The sequence below is a fragment of the Lampetra fluviatilis genome, chromosome 76 (assembly GCF_964198595.1).
Source record: "Lampetra fluviatilis chromosome 76, kcLamFluv1.1, whole genome shotgun sequence".
In the NCBI taxonomy this organism is placed as follows: Eukaryota; Metazoa; Chordata; class Hyperoartia; order Petromyzontiformes; family Petromyzontidae; genus Lampetra; species Lampetra fluviatilis.
Window position 1 is genome coordinate 2,133,970 of NC_136350.1, and position 22,055 is coordinate 2,156,024.

At 46.8% G+C, this 22,055-nt stretch overlaps 1 protein-coding gene across 2 annotated transcripts; it reads right to left on the reverse strand.

Annotated features, from left to right (window-relative positions):
• Positions 1 to 12,440: 12,440 nt before the first annotated feature.
• Positions 12,441 to 21,470, reverse strand: LOC144953445 (uncharacterized). 2 transcript variants are annotated; one of them, XM_078884021.1, is made up of 3 exons: positions 21,409 to 21,470; positions 19,223 to 19,390; positions 12,441 to 16,821 (listed from the first exon to the last, which is right to left on the reverse strand). In XM_078884021.1, exons 2-3 carry the CDS (start codon positions 19,378 to 19,380, stop codon positions 15,099 to 15,101), a joined length of 1,881 nt encoding a protein of 626 aa, XP_078740147.1. In that variant the 5' UTR covers positions 19,381 to 19,390; positions 21,409 to 21,470; the 3' UTR covers positions 12,441 to 15,098. The 2 variants fall into 2 exon arrangements, with proteins under 2 accessions (XP_078740147.1, XP_078740148.1); XM_078884022.1 differs by lacking the exon at positions 21,409 to 21,470 and adding an exon at positions 21,365 to 21,402.
• Positions 21,471 to 22,055: the final 585 nt, after the last annotated feature.

Sequence of the window (22,055 nt, forward strand, 5' to 3'; positions counted from 1 at the left end):
AATACGTGTAATGAGAGCACCATCGCCTAGATTATGCAGGGGGCATGTATTTCATTCTACAGCCATACTTATCAATAGTGGGGTTTATATCGGGGTGAAAGTTGAGAGGCGGCTTCACCAGGAAGGCTTCGGGAACAGTCGGGAAGGTTCCAGAAGGGGCGTGGCCAGAAGCGGGTATAAGACCCGGGTAGGTGGATATAAGGGGACACGGAGCAATGCGAAGGGGTCAGTGTGTCGAAGACTGAAGAGGAGCCCCGCCGCTGCTGCCCCGCCATCTCCATCCACCACGTGGCGGCTCGTCATCCAGCCGCCCAGCAGCTGGCTGTTGGTGCGCTGGAAAGCGGGTGAGTGCCACGTGGCGCGGGGCAGCGTAGTTACACGAGGAGTGGAAGCCACAAGGAAGAACCAAGTGGACCATCTCCAGTTGGAGTACTGAAGACGATGTCGAAACATCAGAAGAAAAATAACCTGCCTGCAGTGTCCTCCGACAACGACAAGACGGGGGTCCAGCTTCCGCCGACCTCGGGTGCCGTGGGCCCAGTGATGAATCCCATGATGGGTGCCGATGGGGCACCTGTGGCAGACGGCGGGGCGGGAGATTCACACCAACTTTGCTCTGACGACCCGCAGGCAGAGGGTGGAGACGCAGTTGAGCGCCCTGACAACGGCGCTCCTCCACCTCGTTGCTCTCGTCATGCCGATCGCCGCTGGAGGCAACCCGGTGGTGGGCCGTCCATGGGTGGACGAGCAGAGGGCCGGTGACGGCACCTTGGAGGGTCCTCCTTTGGTGGATACGGCCGCCATTCCGGGTGGGGTGGAAACGATCGCCATTTCACAGTTCCCACCAAACGCGCAGGTGGCGGCCGCCATTTTGGGGGCTGCCACGGGGAGCGTTGCGTCGGCCGGCGGTTCATCGCTGCGGCGCGAAGAGTCGCTGGACATCGCGACACTCGCTGCGAAAGACAGCGCCGATCGAGGTCGACGCCTGCCCCACGTGCGTGAATTTGTGGCGGCGGGTGGCGATTGGAGCACTTTTCGTTGGCGTTTCAAGGCAGCTTACAAGTTGGTTCGCTGGTCGGAAGAGGAGGCGCTCATCGCCTTGCCCACCATTTTGGACGACGATGCATTGGCTGTTTTCCGCTCCATCTCCCCGGGCAAGAAGGCGACACTCACACAAGCCTTCGCTGAGATGGCGGAGGTCTACGAGCCGCCCGATGACAGAACGAGGAAATGTCAACACCATAGGCGGGGGAGCACTGAGTCGCCCCTCGCCTACAGAAGCGCCTTGATGGCCTTGGCGGTTGACGCCTACCCCAATGTGAAACGTGAGCACTTGGATCCGCTGGTGATGGAACGAATGCTGGTTTTGGCCAGGGAGATGGATGTTGTCCTGCCCACATGTTGCCACGAGTTGAAGACATCCTGGTGGGCTGCCCGTTGCCTCAACGCGCATGAGAACTTAAAGCGCTGGGCACAGATGGCCGCGTGGATGGGAGATTTGGCTAAAGATGGTCAACAGATCGGCTGGAGTCCGTCGCAGGTGGTGGTCATTCCTGAGGATGCGCCATCGGCGGCCGACGTAGCGGCAGCTGTTACTCCATAGCATCCGCGTCGGAAGGATGGACTGTGTCGTCAAAGTGTCTTCCGACCGCGCCGGGATGACAATCTGCTCCATCAGCGGCCTCCTGTCACATGTTTCTGATGTGGTCGGGTGGGCCATTACTCCAGGGAGTGCCGCGTTCATCTTCCGTCATCGTCTACATCGCCACCGACGTCCCGGCTGCCGACCATCCGACTGCACGTCCCTCCACACAGGCGAGTTGGCACACGTCAGGCACCCGGGCATGTTCACTACCTCGCTCATCCCATGCCACCGGGATGGGTTCATCACATCGAGACGGGTCGCTGCAGTGTACACGGCCAAGTACTGTTATCGATGGTTGGCCGGCGTTGCAGACTCAGTGGAAGAAGTTGGCCCGTCGGGTTGTTGTTGCGGCGGCGGGATCATTGACGATCGCGGCCACTATTCAAGGTGTTGAGGTTCGTGCTCTGGTTGACACAGGGGCCTCGGCTACGATTATCTCTGATGTTGTTTTCCAGTTATTGAATATTCCTGCGTTGTTTGTTCGGCCTGTGTATGATGTGTGCGTCGCGGCTAACGGGGGTAGTATGGGTATTATTTGCCAGGTTGACGCGCGTATCGCCATTGGGGACGTTTGCACGTCGGGACCACTGTTGATTTCACGCACATTGGCCGTGCTGTGCCTGTTGGGCACTGATTTTTTGTGTCGGATGTCAGTTAAAATCGTGGTCGACCAGGGTTGTTTGGAGCTCCTGTCGGGTCGTACATTGCGGTTTTTGTCGTCACAGTTGCCTCAGCCGGCGTCCGTAAAAACGGTTCAGGTGTTGGTTGACACCACCGTCACTGTCCCGTCGGGTTCGTAGATGTTGATTCCGCTCCGTTATCATAAGCGTATCAATTGCGTTGTTGGGGATAGTAGGGTTTTGTTGACACCCTTGAATGCTGCTACGCGGGGTCTGACGTTGGTGTGTGCTCAGACCATCCTGAAAGCAGGTCAGGCCCCGTTCTTGCAAGTCTTGAACGGGGGCCCAGGTGATGTTGTCGTGCCCGCAGGCACTGTCCTTGCTCACGCTACCATCGCGTTTACCGATCGCGTAGAGCGCAAGCCACCGCATATCGCCTGTGCTGTCGGTCAGAGAGGTTCGACGGACGATCGGTGGATAGAAAATAATTTAAATAATAGAGTACGACGTTTCGATTGCAACACAATCAACCGTCATCAGGTAAAACTAAATTTGAGAGAGAGACAAAACACAGACACAGAAACACACAGACACACACAAGCAGAGAGAGACAACACTGACACACAGAGAGAGACACACAACATAGACACACACAGACCCAATGCCTCTGTGTCGAGGCCTTAAATAGAGAGGGGGGTGGGCAGAGAGAGAGGTGGGTCTGCTGGTGGCTGCTGCTGGAGCAGAGAAATTAGCATGTCAATGAATCCACCCCGAAGCGACCGAGGGAAAGAAGATCGACGGTTGCTTGTGTTGGAATCAAAACGTCGTACACTATTATTTTATTTATTTTATTTCTACGTGACTTTACCGAAAGAACCAAAGAGTATTTCCTGCAGTCACAAAACCTTCAAATCAAGTTTGAACCACCTCTACGGGGAAGATGTAAGTTGTTTTCTCTCTCTCTCTGTGTGTCTGTTTATTAAATTTCACATAACTTCAAATTTTGCAATCTTTGGAGATCATAATCAACCAGGATATGCGTTAACTGTGTGTTAACCAACTCTCTGCATTGCATTACATTTCTTAATTTTAGAACTTTCGTGACTGCAGGAATTATTATTTGGTTCTTTCGGTTAAGTCACGTCTAAAGATAAATAATAAATTAAATTAAATAATAGAATACGACGTTTCGATTGCAACACAAGCAATCATCATCAGGTATAATGAAATAGCGACATAAAATCTAACCAGAAAACTATAGACAGACATATTAGCAGACAGATATCACCAAGATACATAGCGAGAGCAACACAGGTAACAGAGAGGGGTGATCGTCTCTGTGGGGTGGCCTTAAATAGACAGAGGGGGGGGGGCGGAGGCAGAGAGAGGGAGGAGGGTTAGAGAAAAAATTAGCATATCAATGAGTGGTCAACAGACGTGGTGCTGCAAATGCGACGACACGGCAAGCAAGCCTGAAAATCAGGAGGACACACTAAAATTAAATAACCTAGTAAAATATCGAAATGTAATGTAATACAACACAGAGGGTCGGTCAACACACAATTAACGCATTGCGTTGATTACGTATTTCAAAGATTGCTAAGTTAGAATTTAAGTATGAACAATCTAAAGAGAGGACACAGGCAGAGAAAACAAGTCGCCAGAGAGAGAGAAAAAAGATAAGCTTAAAACTTCCCCGTAGAAGTGGTTCAATTTTGCTTGTGTAAAGATAAAATAATAAATTAAATTAAATAATAGAATACGACGTTTCGTCGTATTCTATTATGTCGCTATTTCATTATACCTGATGATGATTGCTTGTGTTGCAATCGAAACGTCGTATTCTATTATTTAATTTAATTTATTGCATTACATTTCCAAAACTTTTTCTAAGTTTGTTTTCTCAAACGGCCTATTTCTCTCTCTAAAATTTACCAGGCTCTCATAGGTCCATTCGCTCTTTCTCTCCCCCAGCCCCTTTGGGGTGGATTTTCACACATCTCTCTTGTCTGTTTGTCAAATTGCACACTTAACTTCTAATTTTGGCAATCTTTGGAGATCATAATCAACCAGGCTATGCATTAATTGTGTGTTAGCCGACTCTGTGTTGCATAACATTACATTTCCAAAATATTTGCTAAATTTAGTTTTCTCAAACTATTTCTCTCTCTAAAAATTTACCAGGCTCTCATACGGCCATTCGATCTTCTTCTTTCTCTCGGTCGCTTCGGGGTGGATTCATTGACATGCTAATTTCTCTGCTCCAGCAGCAGCCACCAGCAGACCCACCTCTCTCTCTGCCCAACCCCCATTGGGTCTCTGTGTGTCTATGTTGTGTGTGTCTCTCTCTGTGTCTGTGTTGTCTCTCTCTGTTTCCTTCTACGTGACTTCACCAAAAGAACCGAAGAGTAATTCCTGCAGTCACGAAAGGTTAAAATCAAGTTTGATCGGTGGATAGCTGATCTATGTGCCGAAAATGCCTCATTGTCAGTGACTCAGCGGGAGGAATTGCACCTTTTGTTATCGGAATTTGTGGACGTTTTCAGCGAGGACGATTACGACTTGAGTCGTACATCCTTGCTGTCTCATCATAGAGAGACGGACGATGCGGCCCCCATTCAGCTTAATCCACATCGTGTGGGGCCATCTGAGAAGGAAAGTGTGCACCGCGCTGTGGATGACATGTTAGCTGCAGACATTATTTCGCTGTCCACAGTCCGTGAGGCACGCCAGTAGTTCTGGTTAAGAAAAAAGATAGTAAATTACGGTTTTGTGTGGATTTTCGGCGCCTTAATAAGGTTTCCGTGGCAGATGCATATACTTTGCCCCTGATGGATGATTCCTTGGATGCGTTGTCTGGCGCTCGATTATTTTCCATGCTTGATTTGTCTTCTGGGTTTTGGCAGCTGCCTCGCAATGATTCCTCAAGGCAGAAGACCGCGTTCTGAACTCCCCAAGGCCTTTTTCAATTTAACCGTTTGCCTATGGGATTAAATGCTGCTCCTGCCACGTTCCAGAGGCTCATGGAACTTGTTTTGGTGGGTCTCCAATGGGATACTTGTCTTATCTATCTGGATGATGTCATCGTGTTCAGCCAGTCGTTTGACGATCACCTCTTCCGGCTGCGTGCTGTTTTTCAATGAATGCGTTCAGCAAATCTAAAACTTAAACCAAAAAAATGCCATCTTCTGAAAACTTCGGTACAGTATTTGGGTCACACGTAAGTGCAGATTGCGTGCGTGATTGGCCAGTTCCCGCGAGTGTAGGGGATGTTCGGAGCTTTGTCGGTTTCGCCTCTTATTACCGTTGTTTCATCCCGGGGTTCGCGTCTATCGCTAGGCCATTACATATGCTTACGGAGAAAAATCAGCGATTACATTGGGGGCCGGAGGAGGATGCTGCTTTTAATACCCTCTGTGAACGCTTGGCCGACTCGCCTACTCTTGACTATCCAGATTTTTCGTTCCCCTTCATCCTTGACACTGACACCAGCGACAGGGGATCGGGGCTGTCCTGTCACAGGTGAAGGAGTGCTTTGAATGCATCGTGGCATACGATAGTCGGGTACTGTCACCGGCGGAGACCCGATATTGTGTTACTCGTCGGCAGTTGCTTGCTTTTGTTCATTTTGTACTAATTTTCCCGCCCTATTTGTATGGCAGGCGATTTGTCATACGTACTGATCACGTGGCCCTCCAATACTCGTTGAAGATTGAGCAGCCGGGTGGTCAGTTGGCGCGTTGGTTGGAGTGTTTGCAGGAGTATGCGTTTGATGTCACTCACCGGAAAGGGATTCGGCACGCGAATGCTGGCGTGCTGTTGCGGTTGCCACTTGCGTCTCCATGTACATGCCGATCCTGAATAAACCGCTGCACTCCTTCCAACCTGTCCCACGCTGTGGCTGCGGCCGCAGGTGCCATGGATTCGGGCGACACGGTCGTTCCGTCTGCCAATAGTGTGTTGGGGCTTTCGCGTTCTGTGTGGATGCGGGAACAATTCTTGGATGCTTCGTTGACCTCTTGCGGGATCGAGCTGAACGGGACGAGGGTCACGCAGGGCCCTGTAAGGACGGTCGTGTTTTTGTTCGCGACGGCTTATTGATGTGGCAGAATGCCACGCCGATTCGGCTACAGTTGGTGGTGCTGATTTCCCTTCAGGCAGGGCTGATCCGCATCTTGCATTGTGAACGCCTCGTCCATCTGGGGGTTCAGAAAACTCAGCTTACCCTTCAGAGGGATTATTACTGGCAGGGCATGAGGTCCGATGTCAAGGCACTTCGGTCGTGCACAGAATGTGTGTGACGGAAGTCTTCCCGGCAGCGGTATGTTCCACCATTGCAGTCGGTTTCCGTCACGTGGGAAAAATTAATTGGTCGCGCTGTATTTGTTGGGGCCGTTCCCTGTCACGGGTCGAGGGAATAAATATCTCATCGGGGTCGAATACCTCTCCCGTTGGCCTGTGGCGTAGGCCCTGCCAGATAAATCTGCTTTGTCCATTGTGAATGCTGTTGTGAACGGCTATGTCATGGATAAGGTGGCGCCGGATAAGTTACTTACTGATCAGGGGAGGAATTTTACGTCTAAACTGTTATGGGAGGTGTGTGTTGCTTTGGGTACCAGGAAAAAATTTACGTCTCCTTACCCCCCTCAAACCGATGGTATGGTGGAACAATTGAACTGCACCTTGTCCACTATGTTGCTCCAGACAGTCGATGAACGACAGGCTGGCTGGGATCTCCCGATTCCCAAAATTATTTCTGCCTATCGAATGGCACCTCATGCCTCTATGGGCTATTCACCTAGGGGAGGGGTAGGTACCGGTCTGAACCGGTCCGAACCGGTCGGGCAAGAGGCGGTTGGAACCGCTCTGAGGGGAGGGGGCTGGCGAGAGCTGGGGGCCCCCAGAACCCCCGCCCCTCAGAGAGGGAGTATATAAGACGGCTCCTGGAGAGCGGGAGTTAGTTCATCTCAAGCTGAAGCAAGAAGCCGCCCGAAGACCCTGGACCCCAAGCTGCCAATGTCCTCCGACAGGGCTGGGCTGAGCGGGGTGCCAGCGTGGGTTAGCCTCCCCTAGGCTAAAGAGCCGGAGGGCTTAAGTAGGGAGTGTGGTTAGAATAGCCCGAAGGCTGTACCTTCCTAAGTTGAGGTAAAGGGGCCCTTCCCCAGTGTGTTAAGATGTGGTAACTGTTAGAGAATAAAAGCGTGTGGCCTCTAAGAAGTCTCCGTCTCCTTCGAGAACATTACATATGGAAGAGAGAATATGCCGCCGGTGGATGTCCAGTTGGGCTCCCCTGTTCTACCTCTTAAATAGACTCTCCCTGAGTACATCCAACAGTCCCTTCGGCGGGTTTCGGAGGCGCGTGAGGACGCCAAGGCGAATACCTCAGACTCAAGCTCGGAATGGGCGTTTTGCGCGTCAAAGGGGGATATGCCATGGTCGCTTGGAGATGCTGTGTGGCTTCATTGCCCACAGGTGCCGGTTGGCACCTCTGCTAAACTTCACCGGCCATGGCAGGGCCCTGTGACGATTGTTGAGGTTTTGCGCCCGCAGTGTTTGTGTTCGTCACGTTCGCCGGCGTTGGTTTGTCCACCCATCGCGGTTAAAGACGTTCATTGCTCTTTTGCCATCATCTCCAAATCCCCCGGTGCCTGACGTTGCCAACAAACCTGTCATCCCTGTCAAGAGTGGTCTTCCGCAGCCCATTTCTTTGCTGTTCACAGCGCCCCTAAAGGTCGCGGCGAGTCCGGAGGACGTCGCCATTTCGCGGTGCCCATCGTCGGGAGTTCCGGCGGGACCGCCTATTGTTGGACCACTACCCCCACCAACCGGTGTTCCTGTCTCGCTACCGGCGGACGGACCAGCTATGCGGACGCGCTCCAAGTCGTTAACATTTTCTTAAACCATTCTTTACTCAGGTTGCGTAGTTCCGCGGCGTTGTGTGGTGGGAGGGGGGGGTCCCGAAGTTGTTTTCATTCTCTTCTCTCGTTGTTGTTATTCCGCTGATGGCGTTTTTGTTGTTGCCCTTCCTTAGCCAGGACGGCTAAAAAATAATTATATGGGGGGGGGGTGATGTAATGAGAGCGCCATCGCCTGGATTATGCAGGGGGCATGTATTTCATTCTACAGCCATACTTATCCATAGTGGGGTTTATATCGGGGTGAAAGTTGAGAGGCGGTTCCACCAGGGAGGCTTCACGAATGGTCGGGAAGGTTTCAGAAGGGGCGTGGCCAGAGGCGGGCCTTAGACCCGGGTAGGGGGATATAAGGGGACACGGAGCAATGCGAAGGGGTTGGTGTGTCGAAGACTGAAGAGGACCCCGTCGCTGCCGCCCGGCCATCTCCATCCACCACGTGGCGGCTCGTCATCCAGCTGCTTGATTAATAAACAACTTGACTCCTTACCGTGTCAGAGACCACTCATTTCATCCGTATGCCGGCCATTTTGTGCATTTTTAATACACAACACAATAATACTAAATGTAATCATCTGTCACATAACAACTTATATTATCATCACCAAAACATTCCAATCGTCTTCCTATTATCCTATATCTATTGGTTCAAAATAAGCAAGTTATGAACACCTGTAAATATTATTTAAAAAATAACAATCACCACGAGGGCGATGCCCTCTGTTATGAAAGCCCGGCGTTCCGTTTGCCAACTAAATTATGAGCGCCTTTCATAAGGACTGAATCAAAAAGTAATATAAAGTGGACCCCCACCCCCAGTTGTGGGGGTAAAAGGTTGATAAAAACAGGTTTACAAAAATTGTCGACACACCCTAACCCCCCCTCAAATGTTTGTAGGTGTATGTGCCCCCCCCCACTTTGCGCATGAAGAGCACACAAGTGTTATCATCACATTGACCCCTCTATTTAAAGAAACAGGTGGACTTCTCCATAAATTTGGCTGTCGCCTCATGAAGCTAGAAGCTAGTTGTAATTACTGCCAAAACATCGTACTCAGTAAATATTGTGGCTTGGCTCTCCAACACTTTGCTGCACTAGTAACGAATTGGCATGTTCTGTTTACGTGACAAACCTTACTAATTGGCTGTGTCGGATGGTGGCTGGTTTCACGACATACTTATATATTTACGTGATCTAACCCAAAAAATCTGTATTATGGAAGATATTGGATGCAAAAGGCTACGTGTTAAACTCAGTAGTATCTGCACACATGGGGTGGGGGGGGGGAAAGAAAAGGACATCAGTGGGGGCCACGGGCAAGACGCCAAGTACCGAGAAGCCCTCCGTAGGCGCTAGAGTAAGGCGCCCTTAGGTGGGCGAAATTCTAGTATTAAACTTCCCGCGAAAAAACAGCAAACACAATATAACTAGAAATAAGTGAACTTATCATACCTGGAATCATTACCAGACACAAACATATCACCCTCCACTTCACACAGTATCTCTTGATGGGATTTAGCACCAGTGTTCATTTTCTAGACCCAATTATAACAAATTTATATTTTTAAATATAAAAATATACTTTAATATCAACATCTTAATTGACGTCCTATTGACAAATGCCCCTCACAATTTCACACTGACTGGTGTTCTGGATAATAACCTTAGTGATCACTCCTTCATATTTGGGGTGAGATCATCAGCCAGACCCAAAGCCCCCCTAAATTGGTTGAAAAGCACTCAATGAGACACTTCAGCATACAGGCATTTACTAATGATGTGCTTCACTCGGATATTGACAAGGTCTGTGATATCCCCAACCTGACTACGGTTTGGGAGACCTTCAGGTACACGTTTCTCCAAATTCTTAACAAACATGCTCCATTTGTTAGATTTAAAATTAAAGGCAACCGCCCACCATGGTTTGATCCTTTGATTACTAAGCTCATGAAAACAAGGGACAAGGCTTGGGCATGTGCTCAGAAAAGTAATTTGGTCAATGACTGGCTAGAATACAGGGTTTTAAGGTGAATATATGCATAAAAAATACGGCATGCAAAAAATGCTTATCGTATTTTCCCGCATATAACCCGCGGGGTATACCACTTTTTTCAAACAAAACAAGACCCTGCGGGGTGTATGGAGGTGCGGGCTATCCCAAAATATTTTACACGTGTTACATGTCATAACTCGTTAATTTTTTTCATGGTAGGACTATCCACTATGCAACACTTACCTTTGACTAAAGCACTGCGGAATAAACCACTCGCACTAAAATTGCACGTGTTATCACGTTTTAAATTATTATAATTGTTTGTACAGTGAAACGACAATGTATGAAGTGGGCACACTTTGTTTACCGGCGACGGGAGAGCTGGGGGGAGAGAGCAGAGGTCGCAATCGGGTACCCGATACCCGTACCCTACCCGATACCCGGCTACCCGTACCCGGCCGGGTTCACTCGTTTCCGGTTATGTCAATGACTTGGGCACTGACCTGGATCATTCCTGGGTAAATCTTTTTGCAGATGACACGACACTGATTTCTGCTGGCCGCTCTCCGGATGACGTGATTGCCAAGCTCCAGGGTGATTTCAACAAACTACATCAGGTAGTTGCTCTAAAACTAGTCCTGAATACCTGCAAAACCAAGGTGTTATGTTTCTCACCAGGACTAAATATGGAAGTTTTTTTCCCATTTACATTCCTTAAATAATTATCAAATAGAGCAAGTCAAGATCTATAAGTATATTGAGGTCATCCTTGATTCAAAACTGAATTTTCAAGATGACATTGATTATATTGGTAAAAATACAAAAATAAAAATTGGTTTTCTGTATCGACACAAGCACTGCTTCCACCCCATGTTCCGTTTGGAATTGATGAAAGCGACCATACTGCCTCTACTTGATTACTGTGACATCGTATATAAATCAGCCCCCAGTACCGTACTGAAGAAGCTTGACTCAATTTATCACTCGGCCTGAAGATTTGCATTGAACTGCCCATATAGGATCCACCACTGTGATCTCTGCATTGGGTCAAACTTAACATCTCTTAATGATCGACGGCTTGTGCATCAGATCTTATTCATTCACGATGTACTTACAAAAAAAATCCGCAGACTACTTGCTGGATCTCCTGTTTCGAAGAACAAATGTGATCTAAGGTCTTTGCTCATTTACCAGCTTCACAATCCTTATTTCTGTACTAATGGAGTAAGGGCCTTTGCTATTGATGCCCCCAGAGTCTGGATTGCTATCGCCAATAAACTGCAACTTGGATCACTACCTGTGAGGGCTTCACTCAAAAACTGCTCTAGAGGAATTGTACACCCCGAGCTGCCAGCTATTCAGTGGCCTGAAATCAAATGTATCGCTCCGGATCCCCACTGCAAAGTATGATCTTGTGTTTTGATTATAGTGTGCTGATCTTTAAAGGTGCATTGCAAAATGGTGATACTCCTGATACTCCTGCTGTTATGGAGTGACTCAAGCAGCCAGCTATGGCTGCAAAATTTGGTAGTACATGTTATGTACATCGTTTATTATAAAATTTCAATCACAGTTCCTATGATCACCGCTACATTGTTTTTATAGCTTTATTTTTGTGATTTAAAAAACTTTTGGTTTAGCCATATTTGTTTGTTGTAGTAGAGTTAGACTGATAACTTGAATCTAAATTGTCTTATGGTTGTTATTGTTTGACTTGCATCCCAATGGGATTTTTGCACACAGCATTGATATACGGTGCTTTTTCTGGAAGACTTTGCTGTTTTTTCCTGGATTTTTCTGTTGCGTGTAGTCACATTAAAATGTTACATCAGGCTAAGACCAATTAAATGAAACCCAAAGGGATTAAAAGCAAAACAAGTGCAGAGAGTAGGCCTGACATTAAATTGTTTTGATATTATGAACATATATATTTAGTGTATAAAGCCAAATGTAAATGTGACAACAATGCTTACCTTTTTTTTCAAATAAAGGACATTTAAAAAGCAATCAAAAACAGATTGGGAGCATGCAGAAAAGCATGGTCACACCTGACAGCCACTTTAATAGTAATGTCCAACAGTTACAATTCATACTTACAGGCGTACCTCGCTTTATTGCGCTTCGCTATAATTGCACTTTTTTTAAAATGTCGGATCTCAAGATTCTCAAATGAGCAAGAGAAGATTAGATGAATAAATACGTACATCCATCATTTACAATCTGATTGGCTGATCATCATCTGTAACTCCCGCTTTTTGCATGTGAATTTGGCGAATCAGTCGAGTAAATTTAAACTTTGCTATTTAATTACGTACATCGTTATTTAGGCATACTATAGCTGCATTGCGCGTTGAATATAGTGTAGTTTATACATGTTTGAAGGCTTTTATATGCATTCGCAAGTGAAAAGAAAGCATGTGACTTACTTTATTTCTATTTCCGGTGTATTGCAGTGCTCTGGTCCATAAGGAGCAATTACGAGATACGCCTATATTTATTTAATATGTAACAATCAAAATACATTCCTAATTCGTGTTTTATAAGGCAGCATAATGCTCTGCATATCGACTATTTAACTTCGACACTCAATAACTTCATACAGTGAGGGAAAAAAGTATTTGATCCCCTGCTGATTTTATATGTTTGCCCACTGACAAAGAAATGATCAGTCTATAATTTTAATGGTAGGTTTATTTGAACAGTGAGAGGCAGAATAACAAAAAAATCCAGAAAAACGCATGTCAAAAATCTTATAAACTGATTTGCATGTTAATGAGGGAAATAAGCATTTGACCCCCTCTCAAATCAGAAAGATTTTTGGCTCCCAGGTGTGTGTAATACAGGTAACAAGCTGAGATTAGGAGCACTCCCTTTAAGAGTGTGCTTCTAATCTCAGCTCGTCACCTGTGTAGTAAGCTGCAGGAGGCTTGGACGACGTGGTTGGAGGCACACTTATTTATTAACACCAACTTGTGTACAGTAACGGGAATACACAGCACTTGAAGGGGTATCGTCCCCTTCACTCGTCTAACAGGGAGACACCACGTCTAACCCCGCTAACCTACGCCCGAGTCCTCCACTACGGAGCTAGGGGAGGCTACCTATCCCAGCCCTGGTCAAGCTGGGATCCCGGCACCCTGAGTCTCCAGACCAGCTCTTATAAGAACGTCAGTCTGGGCTCTCGGGGCCACGCCACCGGCTTGCCCTGGTTGGTCCTGACAAGGACAGCGAGCCAGGGGAGCTCCGGGGCCTATTCTAGCTGGTCTTCACTCTTCGCTGGTTTAAGCTAACACTCGACCTCGAGCCCTCCGGCTCACCACCTTTTATAGCACTCGGCCCCCGGGAGGGGCCCGTGGGGGATGCAGGTGCGGACGTTGGTGTGAGCACCTCCTCTGTGTACGGCCCTAACCACGCCCCTTGTGTTTGTTACCCATCCGTGCCCATACATCTTTACAATTACACCTCTACACCTGTATGAAAGACACCTGTTCACAGAAGCAATAAATCAGATTCCAAACTCTCCACCATGGCCAAGACCAAAGAGCTCTCCAAGCATGTCAGGGACAAGATTGTAGACCTAGACAAGGCTGGAATGGGCTACAAACCCATCGCCAAGTAGCTTGGTGAGGTGACAATAGTTGGTGCCATTATTCGCAAATGGAAGAAACACAAAAGAACTGTCAATCTCCCTTGGCCTGGGGCTCCATGCAAGATCTCACCTCGTGGAGTTGCAATGATCATGAGAACGGTGAGGAATCAGCCCAGAACTACACGGGAGGATCTTGTCAATGATCTCAAGGCAGCTGGGACCATAATCACCAACAAAACAGTTGGTAACACACTACACCATGAAGGATTGAAATCCTGCAGCGCCCGCAAGGTCCCCCTGCTCAAGAAAACACATACACATGCCCGTGTGAAGTTTGCCAATGAACATCTGAATGATTCAGAGGACAACTGGGTGAAAGTGTTGTGGTCAGATGAGACCAAAATGGAGCTCTTTGGCATCAACTCAACTCGCCGTGTTTGGAGGAGGAATGCTGCCTATGACACCAAGAACACCATCCCCACCGTCAAACATGGAGGTGCAAACATTATGCTTTGGGGGTGTTTTTCTGCTAAGGGGACAGGACAACTTCACCGCATCAAAGGGACAATGGACGGGGCCATGTACCGTCAAATCTTGGGTGAGAACCTCCTTTCCTCAGCCAGGGCATTGAAAATGGGTCGTGGATGGGTATTCCAGCATGACAATGACTCAAAACACACGGCCAAAGCAACAAAGGAGTGGCTCAAGAAGAAGCACATTAAGGTCCTGGAGTGGCCTAGCCAGTCTCCAGACCTTAATCCCATAGAAAATCTGTAGAGGGAGCTGAAGGTTCGAGTTGCCAAACGTCAGCCTCGAAACCTTAATGACTTGGAGAAGATCTGCACAGAGGAGTGGGACAAAATCCCTCCAGAGATGTGTGCAAACCTGGTGGCCAACTACAAGAAACGTCTGACCTCTGTGATTGCCAACAAGGGTTTTTGCCACCAATTACTAAGTCATGTCTTGCAGAGGGGTCAAATACTTATTTCCATCATTAAAATGCAAATCAATTTATAACATTTTTGACATGCGTTTTTCTGGATTTTGTTGTTGTTATTCTGTCTCTCACGGTTCAAATAAACCTACCATTAAAATGATAGACTGATCATTTCTTTGTCGGTGGGCAAACGTACAAAATCAGCAGGGGATAAAATACTTTTTCCCTCACTGTATGGACAGAAAGCCCATCTCTGCTTGGAAGACACCTAAAACCCTATGCATTCTTTAAATGACGTAAGCCTGTGAATAAGGCTGCGAATAAGGCGAATGCTATGGAAAATCGTCTCAAACTCCAGGTTACACATCTTCCAAGGTGCCATTTCACACGTGCTTGCCCCTCCTACTCAGCTTTGTCCAAAAACTCCACCCACACCTCCACATCCACAAACTGCTGGGGATTGCCTCGCTCTCCCTCAGAATCGGAATTCTTCTCCTGCTTCACGCTGCATCCATCCACTTGTAGATTGGATTCTGGAGTCGAATCTTGATCTTCACATTTCACCTCCACATCCACATCCACAAACTGCTGGGGATTGCCTCGCTCTCCCTCAGAATCGGAATTCTTCTCCTGCTTCACGCTGCATCCATCCACTTGTAGATTGGGTGCTGGAGTCGAATCTTGATCTTTACATTTCACCGTCACTTCTTCACATTTCACTGTCACTCCTGGCCGTGTTGCCAAGTTGGAAATTTCTTCTGATTCTCGCTTCATGAGAGATGGGCTCATTGCAGCATGTTGACTTTCACAAGTCGATTTCACTTTCTCCTTATGTATCTTCTCATGCCTCTTTAGGCTTCCTGATAATGTAAACTCCTTCCCACAGACATTGCACTTGAAAGGACTCTCACCTGAATGTATTGTCTTATGTTTCTTAAGAGATTTTGAATGAGCCAATACCTTCCCACACACCAGGCACTTGTAGGACTTATGAACTTGGTGTGTTCTCTGATGAACATGAAGAGTTTTTGAATGAGCAAATTCCTTCCCACACACAGTGCACTTGAACGGCTTCTCACCGGTGTGTGTTCTCTGATGAATATGAAGAGTTAATGAACGAGCAAATGTTTTGCTACACACAGTGCACTTGAAGGGCTTCTCGCCTGTGTGTGTTCTATTATGTTTCTTAAGATTTGCTGACTCGGCAAATGCCTTACCACATACACTGCACTTGAAGGGCTTCTCGCCTGTGTGTGTTCTATTATGTTTCTTAAGATATGCTGACTCTGCAAATGCCTTACCACATACACTGCACTTGAAGGGCTTCTCGCCTGTGTGTGTTCTATTATGTTTCTTAAGATTTGCTGACTCGGCAAATGCCTTACCACATACACTGCACTTGAAGGGTTTCTCACCGGTGTGTGTTCGCTGATGAACATGAAGAATGTCTGAATGAGCAAATGTCTTCCTACACACAGTGCACTTGAAGGGCCTCTCACCGATGTGTGTTCTCTGATGAATATGAAGACTTTCTGAATAAGCAAATGTCTTGCTACACACAGTGCACTTGAAGGGCTTCTCACCTGTGTGTGTTCTCTTATGAATTAGAATACTTTTTGAATGAGCAAATGTCTTCCCACACACAGTGCACTTGAAGGGCTTCTCACCCGTGTGTGTTCTTTGATGAACATGAAGAGTTTCTGAACGAGCAAATGCCTTCCCACACACAGTGCACTTGAAGGGCTTCTCACCCGTGTGTGTTCTTTGATGAATATGAAGAGTTTCTGAACGAGCAAATGCCTTCCCACACACAGTGCACTTGAAGGGCTTCTCACCCGTGTGTGTTCTTTGATGAAAATGAAGAGTTTCTGAACGGGCAAATGCCTTCCCACACACAGTGCACTTGAAGGGCTTCTCGCCCGTATGTGTTCTATTATGTTTCCTAAGATATGCTGACTCTGCAAATGTCCTACCACATACACTGCACTTGAAGGGCTTCTCGGCCCCGCGTATGCTCTGTTGCTGCTTCAAACGTACAATGCGATCCGTGCTGTATAAACACTGGTCACATCGGTGCGTTTTATCACCAGGTGGTGTCGAGAGCCTCTTCTCCATGCGATTCATTCTGTAGATATAGATATACACATTATACACAATACACACGCATACATTACAAGACAAGGATCCCCTGTATAGCCATAAAAGAGTGCTGTTAGCGAGCACCGATGAAGGCTGACATGGGCAATGAGGGGGTGGGTGGCCAGCATCACAAACGGGTGCCTTTGTCTCCCTAACGGCAATGCTTACGCATCACACCAGGTACAAATTTTAGGCTGAGTCGACCTAGGGGAGGCCCAGGAATGGTTCAAATAATCATCACTGGTGGTGGCCGTGCGTGGGAATTTAACTCGTGTCTCCGGGTTCGTAGTGCAGCACACCGACCACTGCACTACCACTCCCTAGATTACACACCCAGAGGACATAAACACACAATACTCATTACACACTAGAAAACAAAGTACACCGAGACAAAATATCCTGTTCATGCAAGTGCTGATGAACCAGCACCGATTAATGCTGGCATGGCATTAATAGGATGTGGTGTGGCCAGAACCACACCCGGCTGTCATTTTCTCAACAATGATGTTTCCAAACTGCAAGGGGTAATAATTTAAAGTTTAATACATAGGCTATCGCGACCAGTAATATTCAAAGGTGTTCTGGGTTAGATCGCGTTATTTATAAATGTGTCGTAACCCTTCACCACCCAACACGGCCAAACAGTAAAAAATGTGTCACGTTTTTCAAAGGGCAAATATTTCACTACTTCAGCCCACCGGAGTGTTGAAAAGTGAATCCACAACATTTACAATTTGAGGTAATCATTTAAGGCTGAGTCGAACCATGGCAGGCCCAGTTCACCGTTTCACTGCCACCAATGTTGGCCATGAGTGGGAATCAAACTCCACGGAGTTAGTCGCAAAGTGCATGAACCAATGCGTCACCGCTTCCCACATTACCCGTTCATATGCACAGAGACACACAATTATACACTCATGGTCTATTAAAGGTCAGAGACAACGGCGGTCAGGCGTGTTTCTGGCCACCTACCCCCAGGTGTATCATGCCGACCTTCACGGGTGGTCGCTAACAGTACATGCCCCAACAATCTGTTCAAGCTGTAGGGTGCATGTTTGTCTTTATCTTGTGTGTGAGAGGGAGTGGAGTTTGCATGTTCTACCCCTATGATACAGGGGATTCGTCCAGGTTTTCTGGTGTCTTCTTGCAGCTAAACCCATAAACAACTAAGTTGGTTTTACCCAAAAGATCCCACTGGTGAAATAATTACCTGGATGACTCAAATGGGATTACAATCAGGAAATTTCTTCCTACTGCAACAAACTTGGCAGAACCCTCCTGAAAAAGCCTCGAGACTCAGTGAGGATCTCCTCATTGAGGTAAAGCAATAACCCAGGCTGAGACATATTACAAGAGAAACCAGACAACGGGCAAGCTTAGCAGACAAGCCCTGCATTGCCAGGCCCCACATCGTAATGTTTTCATATTACAACCTGGACATCGATTCACAGTTACTGTGGCCGAGGTCCATTTCGAAAGTATTTGATGCGGTTGTGGAACAAGACAGGAGGGAGAACTGAAGTAGGATTGGCAGATGGAGGCTTCCAAACGATGCTGGTCAACGCACCAGGGACTATGCACTGAATCACTTCTGTGCCCATACCAGCTCATCCTCTCATCCTGACCAGTAGGGAAAAGGAGATGCAGCAACATCGCTGTTCCCACATGAAGTAAATATAGGTCCTCCTGATAGCAACCAGCCCTATGCATCTTCCACTAAGGATGTCAGTCACCATCAGCGATCCATGTGTTTGCACACCAACGGATGCGCTAGGCCAAGCTCGCAATCCAAGCATTTAGACTGTCTGGATTAAGGGCTTGATGTTATACTAACAGCAAGATCCATAGACTGGCCACACAGAGCCAGACTAACACAGAGACTCATTGACTCATGATTACTTTACCTCAAGGAGGAAAGCATGACAGTCTCAGGACTCTTCCCAAGATTACAGTAGGACATGGTGACAGTGCTTGCTGGGTGTGAATCCAGTTTATTTTTCTTTAAAATGGGATGTTTGGCCACTAGCAGCCACAATGGACTATTTGGTGAGATTGCATTCGGTAGTGGCCCGCATACAGTTCACACATAACTCAACGTATTTGTAAACAACACTGTGGCCTCCAAAGGGGGTATATACAGCAATCCCTCGCCGAAACGCGGACTTATCAACCACAATTTCAGGTATATAAGGTTTATTATTTGTATACTAATTTACCAACCGAGGCCTGAAAATTGAAGTATCCACGTGTAAGCAGGGTGTTAAGGAAGTTACATTACATGTGTTTTGCATCATTGCATTACAGCATGACATCATTGTATTGTGAAGTATTTTTTTTAAACATCTTCTCACCCGTGTGTTTTCTGGTGAATAGGGACATATACTGACCGTGTAAATGCCTTTCCACACACAGAGCACTTGAAGGGCTTCTGGCCAGTGTGTTTTCTCTGATGTCTCTTCAAGTTGCCCATCTGATCTGTGCTGTATGGACACTGGATGCATTGGTGCCTTTTACTGCCAGCCTTTGCCGAGCCTCTCTTCTCCATGTGATCGATTCTGCAGATACAAACATATTACACACAATATACAGGCAGACCTCGCTTCGTGCGACCCTTAGAGTGCCGATTTGTTACTGCGCTTTGTCTTGGATATTTTTGTTCTTAATTTTTAAGTTTACAAAGTGCTCACAAGTGAGTACACGCAGCAGCGCGAGCCAAGCAAATGTACCCGGCCCCATTGTTCGCTCGGCCAATGAGAACGACACATGGTCTAAGCCAACCAGACCCCACCCCCCGCGATTTAATGATCACGATTCGTGGTCATGATTATAATTAAAAATCATTGACTTGTTTAGCCATAATATAGGTTTTTGGGTCAGATCGTGTTATTTATAAATGTGTCGTAACCCTCCGCCACCCGACACGGCCAAACAGTAAATAATGTGTCACGTTTTTCAAAGGACAAAATAATTCACTTCTTTAGCCCACCGGTGTGTTGAAGAGAGAATCAACAGCATTTTAAAATTTGAGTACGACGTTTCGCTGGTAATTACAATCAGCTTCATCGGGCAAGAATGGTGAAGCTCTCCTGTTGCTCCCGGTCTTAAATAGAGCAGCAGGAGGGTAACGTCACCATTTAATTCAATCTGGTGCAGTGATTCGAGGCAAAGAGGGGGAGGGTATTGTAATTATATAGATTGGTAAATCATTCAATTGTTATTCATTGGTATTTGTTTCCCTTATAAGGAATTGTATTTATTTAATAATACGCTTCCAGGCCGCACTAAGCCTGTAGCTGTCAGAGCGATTGAAGTTATTTCTGTTTCACTCAATTTCAATGGATTCTATAATTAGTCTTGGCCAGTAATAATTAGTTTTACATAACACTTCAACGTTAACAAAATCAATTGAGTGTCCTTGATGACAAGCACTCTGCCACTGCCGACAGTTGTGTTTGAGATAATTAAATGTTTCTTTGGTGTTCTTTTATTCTTACGCTGATGTTGCGTTCCGTCTGTCCAATATAGCATCTGCCACAAACAATTAATCCGATATACACCTTCTGTTGATAATTTAGGCAATTTGTCTTTAGTGCCAGATACCAGTTTTTGAATTGTGTGTACTGTACCAAATCTTACTTTAATGTTTTTGCTTTTGCAAAACCCGCCTAATTTGTCAGTTACTCCTGAGATGTATGGTATTTTAATTGTTTGAACAATCTCATTGCTTTCAGCAGTGTTGCTTTGCGTTCGTGATTTGGCCTTCAGTGCTCTGTTAATTTGAGCATTATTGTAGCCATTCTGTCTTAGTGCTTCTTTAACATGTTTAATCTCTCACGAGACTCTCACCATCTGACACTGTTTTAGAGAGATTGTGTGTGGGCGGTAGTAGCGCGGTTAGCGCGCTGTGCTATGAACCCGGCGAACCAGGTTCGTTCGATTTCCGATCAAAGCCAACACTAGTGACACATCTGAACTGGTCCTAGGCCTCCCCTAGGTCAACTCGGCCTCCAATGAGTACCTGGTGCGGTGTGTAAACATCGCCACTCGGGAGACAAAAGCAGTCCGGGCGTGGTGCTGGTCACCCACCCCTTCGTGTGCCGTGCCGGCCTTCATAGATGCTCGCTAACAGTGGGAGCGTGTGGGTGAGCGTGTGGGTGGGGGAGTGTAATTGTGTAATGCTTTGATGTCTCATTCAGACTAAAAGTAAACGTCTGGGCTGGTATCGTCCGAATATTCCAGTGCTGAAACCCGGCCTGCAGATTACTCAATCGGAAATACGCGAATGCAAAACAAAAACTCGACGATCTTGAACTAGAGAATGGAGACTCTGAGAGGTGAAGTAGTCAGCCAGGTGAAGACAAATTAAACTTAAGAGAATCAAAGCACAATCAGTCAGGCAAGGGCAGGAGGCAAGGCCTGCATGGCTCGGCCCCACGTAGTAACGTCCCAACCTGGACATCGATTCCATACTTGCCGCTACTCAATTGCTATCACTACGAGAGAGAGAGAAGGAAGAAGCGAGGCTGTACCTGGGTAAACAACAACAACCAACATCACGATGTGAACTTCTCACCTCCGATCCGAGACAGTTGCGCGCACAAAAGCAGCTCCTAGGATCTCGTGACGACACACGGAAGCACGCGACGGGAGAGATGACATGACGTCACTAGCACCCACACCGACTCCCCTCCAGTTAACGTGAATGTGTATGAATAAATTATGGTAACGAGGCGTGCCCATATATGGAGTGATTGGGCGTGGCCGCAGAATTAATGGCTAATTACGTTAATGAGCAGCCAGGGGTATTTGTTTTACTGCAGACTCAACAAACAACGTCACCCCGGGCCTTTGAAGTTAAGGGAATAATAAAAGTATACACTAATTCGCTAAAATTGGTTCTGCTGAAACAGAAGTTTTCAGTTTCATTTACTAGGTATAACCGCGTGAGCCATGCGGCTCTTGACTCGGGTGCAACCGCAACAAAACAAAAACATGAACAAGAAGCATCTTAAAGTGACTACACGCAACAGAAAAATCGTGGAAAAAACAGCAAAGTCTTCTAGAAAAAACACCATATTTCCCTCATTAAAATGCAAATACTTATTTCCCTCATTAAAATGCAAATAAATGTATAACATTTTTGACATGCTTTTTCTGGATTTTTTTGTTGTTATTCTCTCTCATTGTTCAAATAAACCTACCATTAAAATTATAGACTGA

Bases quoted from the DNA above. Each gene is read 5' to 3' on its own strand.
- LOC144953445 (XM_078884021.1), bottom strand. From the start codon at position 19,380: ATGGAGAAGAGAGGCTCGGCAAAGGCTGGCAGTAAAAGGCACCAATGC. The intron at 16,822-19,222 runs GTCAGTATATGT...CTATATCTACAG, and splicing joins TGTGGAAAGGCATTTACACG to AATGAATCGCATGGAGAAGA.